General features: G+C 38.6%; 1 protein-coding gene across 1 annotated transcript; it reads left to right on the top strand.

Annotated features, from left to right (window-relative positions):
• Positions 1-237: 237 nt before the first annotated feature.
• Positions 238-4993, top strand: agr1 (anterior gradient 1). Its single transcript, XM_069663643.1, has 8 exons — positions 238-291; positions 820-940; positions 1081-1144; positions 1693-1745; positions 2441-2517; positions 3419-3482; positions 4266-4349; positions 4824-4993. The coding sequence occupies exons 2-8, from the start codon at positions 853-855 to the stop codon at positions 4871-4873; spliced, it is 480 nt and encodes a 159-aa protein (XP_069519744.1). The 5' UTR covers positions 238-291; positions 820-852; the 3' UTR covers positions 4874-4993.
• The last annotated feature ends 5312 nt before the right edge of the window (positions 4994-10305 follow it).

The following is a 10305-nucleotide window of genomic DNA, read 5'->3' as shown; positions in this document are numbered from 1 at the left end:
TGTCAGTGAAGGTTAACTTTCACATTACAAGTATGATTTTTTGTCCCACTCCATTAGACCACATGTAAAAAGTTGGTATTCAGCCAGATAAGAATCAATCAGCCCGTATCACTCGGCATTCTGTGTCTCAGTTGTTCTCTGTGTGAATGTGAGTGATGAGTCTTGTTTATTTATAGCACACTATTTTGATATACCTGTTTGGTGAGTTCAGTTAAGAGAGAAAACCCATCTGACAAAAGAGACGGTATAAAGAAGAGTGAGAGCAGATGCTTGTTGCTTCATGCTGTCAAGGTAAGACATCTACTATGTACCACTTCAGGACGTAGAAATACTTGAAAATGAATGACAGTTTCTATCACAGTTGGGGTTTTTTTTTACAATAGGTAGAAACCTTCAAAGCTGAATTAAAAGCTTGTTCCTGAAAATATTGCATCTAATTGTAAGATTTTAAGTGATTGTTTAATCCTAATTTTTGACACTGGTGTTTGTTTAAAGTTGTGGTGAAGGTAGAGTAATATATCAGTGTTTTTACAAAGCATAAAAATCTGAGACAGTGCAGTAGTGCAGTAATAGTGAAGATGTTACAGAAAGATCTTATTTAGCAATTACTTCTTAAGTCATCTGCTTTGACATCGCTACTTTAAGTACAGTCAGATGAATCGCAGCCTTGTCAAGCTTGTTTGGTGAGTCAGCACTGCAGTAAACAGAAATGGCAGATATCTGTAAAGTGGTCTGCAAGCAAACCCTGTGACTGCAGTGGGTCAAAAACCCAATTGTCATATGAACATCTCACTGATTTTTAAACTTATATAATTGCAGAGTCATTTCAGGTCTCTCGAAGGACAGGAAGTGATGTTTCGCTGGGTCTTGTTCGTCTTGTTCTTCGGTATCTGTGCAAGTGCCGGAGAACAGAAAAAAAAGCCTGTGTCCTTAGCAAGAGGTCAGTGATCCTTCTTTTGTCAATCATATGAAGGTGTTGTTTCCATATCAAGAATCACAAACTGAATGCATAGCTTTGAGTTTGAGTTCAAACAAATGAGGTCCATAAAGTTCCATATTCTTTGCTGTTTTGTCCTGCAGGATGGGGGAGTAGCATTAGTTGGGTACAAAGTTATGAAGACGGACTGGCAGAGATGGTCAAAAGGTAAGACTGAACTCATTGATAACAGCCTTGAATACTTATATTATTATATATTTATATTTATTTCTGTTTGGACATGAGTTTTGGCTGTGAGAAAATAATTTAAATGGCAAAATGCAATGTACTCTATGTAAAGTCGAGGGTGGGGCCTAACAGATGGAATGCATTTGGAAAGCAGACGTATCACTTACAGCTCCTCCATATACAGATTTTTAATTATTGATACTTTTAAAGATTCTTTAAAAATATACCAAATTGCTTTTTACATGTGGTCTGTCACTTGCATATATTCCTAATGTGTCCATAAGGATGATGAGGTGACTTACTGGTTCATGTTAGGGTGAAAATACAGTATAATGCAGAACTACATGTGTTCTATTACTTTTAGCACCATTAGTGTCCTATAATGGCATTTTGTCTGTCGTTATTCTTGTAAAATCTGGAACAAAGACTTAAATTTCATGTTGCACAAGTGTGCACTCACACCCATCACTGTGCTTATTGTGTTGAGGAATGTGTTGAGTTGTATCTCTGTGGTTTTCCTCTCACAGTCAGAAGCCTCTGATGATCATCCATCATAAGGAGGACTGCAAGCACTGTCAAGGTATTAACTCTTTTTTTAACCGCATGCATGAATAGGCTTTCACAAACATCACTGACTTGGGCTTGTCCTCATGGGGAACACAATGGGTGTGTTCCTTAATACCTGCCAAACAGGCACTGAAAATACGTTGGTATTATATTCATAAATCACACAGCTGTTTTTCTGAGAGTGTGCTCAATGGCCTTTCTTAATACATAAACCTTACAGACCACCCGCAGGGCAAAATCTGGCTCTTACTTGAGACTTTTGTCAAGTTTGAGGGAGAAAAAACTGAATATTTAACAGGATTCTTTGAATGCCTGAACATATAGAGCATCATTTGATTGTGAAAACCTTTGATAAGACTCAATTATACTATTTCAAGACAACTAAAATGTTTGGTTTCATGCATTTATAACATATTACTTTATGTAAGCTCGCTACATGTATGTAAGATCACTACACATGATTTTCTGTAGATTCTACCTGCTAAACTGGTTCCTAACTTGTACTGCAAGTTGAATTGTTGGGCCAGATTATGTGAACATAATCCACGAGAATTTACAGTTGCATATTCATAATTTTTGCTTTAACATAAAGTTGAGGAGTGTTGAAACCTTATGAGTTGTTCGGGAGCATATGAAGTTTAACTACCCTTATTACTTTAAAGAATATTTTCCCTTTAATCTCAAATCTAAAATGAATTATTTCCGCAGCACTGAAGAAGGCTTTCGTTTCTGTAAAGTCCATCCTCAAAATGGCCAAAGAGGATTTCATCATGCTCAATTTGGTGGTAAGTACATTGGGCATGTATTTAAATTTGCTTTAAAGTGTAATGCACACATTGAGTATGCAAAGTGATGACCTAATGACTGTAAGTGTGTATAAACTCTATAAACCCATTGTAATAAGAATGCACGTTTTATTTTTTGTCACAATTTAAATTACGTACATTTGTCAAATATCTTAAAGTGAATAACTGACTCTGTAACAATGTTAGGGGTGCATAGAGCAATGGTTCTCAAACTGGTCTAGCCTTAGGACCCACTACCACCTCCTTAGTGACAAATCACAGCCCATATTTCTGAAACTTTTCGACCACTTACATTTTTTATTTAAAAAGATGCAGTTTGGACCTGAGACGGAACGAGACATCAGAGTATGTCAACGTTACAAAACACAACAGTAGTTGTAGTCAAGCAAAATGACCAGCAGGTGGCAGTGCATCAGAGGAAAATATTCCCTCTACAATTCATTCAATTGGCAGCCTATTTTCAACAGAAATGCAGTAAAAAAAAGAAAGTGCAACATAAATGAAACTACTGTTGGGCTCATCAACTTTCAAGAATGTAAATATAACCGTAGCTGGGATCACACAATCAGTGGATTTATAGAGTATACATAATCTACACTACTACTACATGCATGTCATAGGAAACCCATGTCCTTTAAAATAAAAGAGCAGTATAGACTTTTTTGCCGCAACGTTTTTTTCAAGCACACTCCCGCGACCCACTGAAAACAGCTCCACGACCCACTTTTGGGTCCCAACCCACCAGTTGAGAACCATGGACGTAGAGGTTTGAAATTATGTGCAAATAAAAATACAATCTGGAAGGAATGATGGTTTAAATACAATTTCTATTTACTAATTATTAATCAACCTCTGTGAATTATGTTGGGTTTTTTTACAGGAGGAGACTTCAGACCCAAATTTGGCCCCTGACAATTACTATGTACCCAGAATTCTCTTTGTTGGTAAATACATCCACCATTTAAAATAATATTAAATTCATTTAGTTGATGATGATGATGATGATGATGTTGATGATGATGATAGTAAAACCAAAAATCTGCTTCTCTACATTCATTTCCTCTCTGCCCTGCCCGTCGGCACCTGTGTCCGATCGCACTTGAAGCTGCTTGTTGGCACGTTGTTCTCTTTTAACAAAAGCGTCTGCTTAATTAAATTGCATCATTGTAACATTGTCATTAATTTCTAGTCAGTCAGTTTTCCTCCTTTTGCTGTCTTTTGGGATTTGAGATAAAAACGAATATGATACTCTTACTTATGAAACGCTCCTGCATCAATCTCCGGTCTTACTATCTCAACACAACTCAAACCCAAATGAGAGTGTATTTAAAAATACAGATTTCTGCATCCACTCATTGTGTCATGGTAGTTTCATTGCTGTTAAGCAGAATACGGATTCCAGCATGACAGATGGGGTAGATATGGTGCTAGTAGGTGGTGGTGCATAGTAATGTATTCCTAATGAATGTGTGGGAAGTGTCAGGGAAACTAGCTGTTCTGTTTTCCACTCTGTCCTAAACAAGCACCTACGATTTCTCACTGACACCTGTTGTTGACATCTGTGCACATTTCCTCACACTTTCTTTTATTTTGCTTTTTCCTCTTTCTTTTTCTCATTTTATATATTCACAATGAGCTTTTTACATAAAGCACTTTAAGTGCACAAATAAACAGAATATGATGACCCCTCTCCTCAGCTGATCACGTGTGTGACATGTTTTCTGCAGATCCGTCGATGACTGTGCGCACAGACATCACAGGAAAGTACAACAACCACCTGTACACCTACGAGCCCAGCGACATGGCACTTTGTGAGTGACTGTCCTCTCTCTAATGACATTGCTCAGGAGGGCTGGTGGGCTGCCACACGCCTCACCTGCCACACCCACTGATTTAACCCTTCCAATTCCTCTCTAAATATTTTGACAGAGAGTTTTTGAGAGATGGTTCTGACAGAGAGAACAAGAAGGAGGGATTATAACTCTTTAGAATGAGCAAACCTAAATAGCTCAGCACTAGTAGTTGTTTAGGTGGTCTCTGTATAAAAAGATCCGCCAATCAATGTTTGAGTAATTCCAGATTAATTCTCAAATTGTAACAAAAGGAACTAAATAGGGTGTTAGGATGTGCAGACAAATGAACTGTACTTTGACTTTTAAGCAACGTACTGCTCACATCTGAAAGGTTTCCTCTTCAGTTTTTTTACACTGAGCATTTTGTCCACAAGGAAAATGGTTTGTTATGTTTTTCTTTATTAATATTTTTTGTCCTCTCTCTTTCCACAGTGGTCGAAAACATGAAGAAAGCCAAACTCCTGTTGCACGATGAGCTCTAAACAGGCTCGATCTGGTACAACTGACTCCTGTCCATCCTTCAGCCATGCTGAGCTTCATGCTCAGTGAGCAGCACTGAAATGTTTACATGTGATTCAGAGCTCAATAAAAACCAGAATCAATTAATGCAATACTGTTTTAAATAAGCAAGAAAGACAAAAAGAAACAAATCAGCCTTTTTAGAGAACAAAACTCTGTTTAAAGGTTGTTAATTTTGGTAAAACAGCATTTTGCCTACGGTGGAACTAGGGATGGGTACCATTCAGATTTGAACCCTTCGTTGTTAGCACAGTTAACATAGCCTACTGGAATATATTGCAGTAAGCAATTCGCGTACTTTTGGTTTCGTTTTCAGATGTTGGACTTCTCACAGACTGTTTTAGAGGACTAAATAGAGTGACATACTCACCTTGTCTTTCATGGAGGTCCTCACACAGTCTTAACGGTTTTTACCCAGGGAGATTTGCCCGGGGCATGTCTAGTGTATGGGAATCTTGAAATCCTGAATTCAAGGTGAAGAAAAATTAAGTTGTCGTCCCACATTAATCAAGTTACCCCAACTTGAATTTCTTTTAAGCCAATTAACATATTATTTTGAGTTTGAATGACACAGTATATTAAGTTGATGTAATTACCTCTTGCAGCTTACTATATAATTTGTAGCATAGCCATAATGAAACAGCTTCGCTGGTTGTTAGATTCAAACTTAAATTGCACCGTGGTGGTCCTCTCCTCTTCCGAGCTGCTGGTCAGAAACAAAGCATAACACTTGCGGGTCCACGGGAGCAGGGGCCATAATCATGCACTGTAAAAGTCCTGTTTACAGACGTGTGTTTTAGCACTATGTGCCCACCCAAAGAGGTCCAATTCTCCTTTGAAATAATTCCCTCACTGTTTAGAAATGGGTTAGCAAAATCCCAAAAATATGTAATAATAAATATCAGAGCGCCATTAAAATGAGCCAGAAGCCACTAATGTGGGCTTTTACAGCCCTGAATAATCTGAACAATATTGTACAATATTATGTACTATTAATTTAAATCATAACTTTTCTTATGCTCTTCTTTATAGTTTGTGTGAAAGAAAATTAAAAAATGCGTAGCCGGCTGTGGCGAGGTGGTGCTTTTTTCAACATGTGTATATAACTTTGGTTTTGGTTTGCCACCCCAGTATTTTCTGTGGCCATCTCCGGCCACCCCTATGAAAAAATCCTGGGGTCGCCAATGGTCCTAGGACCCAGCTTTGAGAACCACTGCTCTAGGTAAGCCATGGCTATGGCTTTACAGGAAGCACAATGCAAAAACACCCTGCAGTACACGAGTGGGCCAAAGGCTTCAAACTACAAAGGTGGAGGTCTGAGGTGGTGAACAGAGGCAGAGACAGATGTTACAAACATTATGGGCTTGTGCTGCGTTCCAGACAACTGGAAACTCAAGTTTTTCCGACCTCCGACTAGAAAGATTGCTATGGAATGCCATTGAAAGTCCGAGTTCCTACTTGAAGACATGGAGCAGATTCATCTACCCCGACTTCACAGAGAATCAGATTTCTGATGTCATACAACAATGGAGACAGCTCAGCTGGAGAGGGAAATAGTCAATGGTAAACGATCAACTGAAAAGCAACATAATATATATTTGCCTGTATTTAATTGAAATAACTTCTATTATATAGTAACACAGATCAAAACAAGATCTGTGGTGCCACTGATGCACGGAAAATGTTTTCTGCTTTTAACTCACTCCTATATCCACCGCCTCCCCCAGCCTCCACTCTGCTCACTCCAGACATGCTTGCCACATTCTTCACAAATAAGGTTTCTTCCATCAGAAATCAGTTCTCTGAGTTTGACCAACTCAGCCTGCAGCCACCAGCCAATAGCGCCTCACCCCTCACTCAACCCCACAGCTTATCCACAGGGGTGCCTCAAGGGTCAGTGCTAGGTCCCCTTCTCTTTTCAATATATACCACCTCACTTGGTGCAATCATCCGCTCCCATGGTTTCTCATACCATTGCTATGCGGATGATACCCAGCTCTTCCTGTCATTCCAACCAGACGACACTACAGTCTCGGCACGTATCTCGTCATGCCTTGCCGATATCTCTAAATGGATGAAAGGACATCACGAACCTTCAGCTCAACCTATCCAAGACTGAGCTCCTTGTCATCCCAGCCAGTTCCTCTATGCAACCACAGATCAATATCCAGCTTGGAAAAACTGAACTCATACCCACTAAGTCTGCCCGGAACCTGGGCGTCACGATTGACGACCAGCTAACCTTTAAGGTTCATGTGGCCTAGATTGCTCAGTCATGTTGATTTGCCCTGTAATTATTACTTTAAAACATCGACACAGTTGAGATGTATCCCTGCATATCTTACAAATAACTTTGTGAGCCTAATCTGCACAGTGACAAGTGTTTTAGTTCTGTCTAAATACGACACCTTTATCTGTGATGATGTAAAATACAAAATAAAGCTTATAATATCCACATACTCATAATTTACAGTCTGATATCAACCTAACCGTTTGAAATATTTAAAAGTGAAATGGAAATGTTAAGAACAAAGTCCAAATGTCGGGTAAAGTCAGAAAAGCTTATAATTATGTCATAAATTCAGTAGAAAAGTTAAGAATAAGGTTTTAAAGTTAAGAACTTAGTTTAAAATGTATAAAGGTTGCGTCACGTGCGTAATCATGCTTCTTCGACAGAGAGCTGCGACTACCTGTAATAATCCTGCACATAGACAGATGTGTTTAAGCCTGCTGTGTTAATGATCTCACTGTTTAAACTTGGTGTCCGTGAGGAACAGCTCATACCAAACAATGGCATGTTCACCTTCAGATCCCGCTGTGCGCGCTGTGCGTAAAATACGTGATGCTGATGGCTTTTTAAGAAAACCTGCACACATTGTGCAAACTGTTGTTTAGATAAACGGTAAGGATCAGTCATCGTCGTATACAGTCTGCCTTTTTATATTTAAGATTGTTGAGAGGTCTTAATGTGCGCTGCAGCCAAAACGCCAAAGAGATAAAGCGATCAGAGCAGATGGAATATCATAAAATGATCATACAGATATCTACATGAAGAAATGAAGAAGTTGCACAAGTGTGTTTGGTTAAACAGAGACACATTCAGGAGATATAAAAGCGTCCGACAGTCTAAAGAGGACACAACAGATCATAATCATACTGAAGTGCAACTAAAATTATTATTATTATTGTTGCTATTATTATTATTGTTGTTATCATTATTAAACTCAGAAATATTATTCGTTTATTGTAAATAATCAATTTTGCGCTTTTACTCACGCGCGTGCACCTGGGTCAGTGAATGTCATGGAAACGGGAGTGTGACGTAAACCGACATGGAACGAGAACGCAGGTCACTTCATTTTGCACCTGGACCTGACCCGAGCTGACCTGCTGGAGCTGAACTCGTGGACACCTGCCTGAAGGAGAAGCTTCTGTTGGAGAATTGAGCCGGAGGAGAAGTGAGGAGCAGACTTGTTTCTGTCGGAGTGAGCTGCTGCTGCTGCTGCTGGAAAACTGAAGTGGAGCTTTGACGTAGGAGCCGCAGCGGAACCAGAGGCTGGAGGTCGCAGCTACGTTACAGCTAAGACTCCTTCTAATATCACTCCTGATTAACTGTTGTTCATTAATTAATCTTCCCGAGATCCGTAACACAGTTTCATTGAAAATAATGCTTAGTCGATGTTTTTGTCGGATTTAAGATGACAGACAAAGTTTTCATGAAACAGACACACAGAGACTTCTCTCGGTGTCACATGTGGAGGATGAGAGGATGTTTATGAGTGTGTGACATGGTAGAAATGTGCGGCTTCTCCCGGGAAATGTGTAGAATGAGTTAATACTGCTGTAAAGATCTAAAAACCCCGTATTTGGGTTTGAAGAAATCACTTTCACAACATTTTATTCGACGGTTTAGGACACAAAGATGGCGACGGCGACATTTTTCAAATAATAACAAAAAGTCAGTTTTTCTGGCGCACCATGGAGACGATGGAACTTTGAGGAGCTGTGACGTCAGCACACGCAGCACCTGTTTCTCTGTGTAGACTCGAGTTTGATGGTTAAAGCTTTGCTGTGATTAGTCCTTCGCAGTTCACAGTCTATAAGATGAATGAACTTTAATATTCAGACATGAGCAGAGGTGGAAAAAGAACACGTTATTTACTGAAGTAAAAAAGACTCCGAGGTACTGATTGAACTTCTTTACTGAAGTCAAGAGAAAAAGTACCGCCTCTGAAATGAACAAACAGTATAAAAGGAGCTCTCTGAGGGACGTTTATAAACAACAACAACAACAACAACAACAACGACCGATCGACCGATAGTGGATTTTTAAAGGCTGATATAATAACGATAGTTTGTACGAGGAAAAAGCCGATAGCCGATTAATCGGCCGATATCTCCCTACCCCACGAAAAAAAATGAAACTAATTTAAATTAGCAATCTTTATCTTTATTACATATCCTTACACATAACTGTTGAACTGAAAGTCTATGCCAAATAAATAACAAAATAAAAACATAAATCTGGAACAGAACATGAATCTCAAAGAGTAATGAATACCTAAATAAATAAAATAAGTAGAAAATATAAACTGCAAATGAACATCTAACTGAAATTGTTGTGCCCACATTGTGCCTTTCCTCAGCAAAATAGTCCCGTAGAGGGACTGTGTTTCCTCCAGCTGCCATCTAATGTAAAAAACAAGAAACATGTAAATCAATTCAATATAGCTATTAACTAAATAGGCTATCAAATAGATAATGTATATATATATAACTATTATTTACTTTTATATATTTAATATATATTTCAATCTACATGAATGATTTAAGTTGCACTTTATTAATAATTTTTAAATTGAAGTTATACTGCAGTTTTTTAAAGTTGCTTGTTTAATAAAACTATCCTGATATAGTAAAGTTTTACTAAAGTTACCAATGAATGGTTATTATCATCGCGGAAGCTTTCTGGCATATATTTGGGAGAAAAAATAGAAACTCAGCAGACACAACTCAAGTAGCATCAAAGAAGTTACCATAAGAATCTTATATACAAAGCAAATGTATCACCCCTGCGCCAGTCTCTCGCTCTTTTCCTTTAACTTTACCTACACATTGTTGTTCACAACAGTTTGTGTTGACGCCGTGACGTGCTTTACTCCTACAGCAACCTTATGCAAACGCCGGTTTTTAATAAACCCGTTTTTTGGCTCTTGGACTTTAATAATAAGTACGGAGAGTATCCTGAAGTGTGATCTGCTGGATTACATCGTTGGAAATATGTTGGATATGTTTACATGGCGATGTGCTCGGTGGCGTATATCAGGCCAGATGCTGCGCGTCTCGTTACATTTTTAAATCCCACTCTTACAAACTATTAGTGTTTGTGCACATT

This window comes from Semicossyphus pulcher, unplaced genomic scaffold (assembly GCF_022749685.1).
Source record: "Semicossyphus pulcher isolate SPU_LCO1_2020_fin unplaced genomic scaffold, fSemPul1.0.p SCAF_15, whole genome shotgun sequence".
NCBI lineage: Eukaryota > Metazoa > Chordata > Actinopteri > Labriformes > Labridae > Semicossyphus > Semicossyphus pulcher.
The sequence above is the reverse complement of the archived record's forward strand: the minus strand, read 5'-3'. Positions and strand labels throughout refer to the sequence as shown.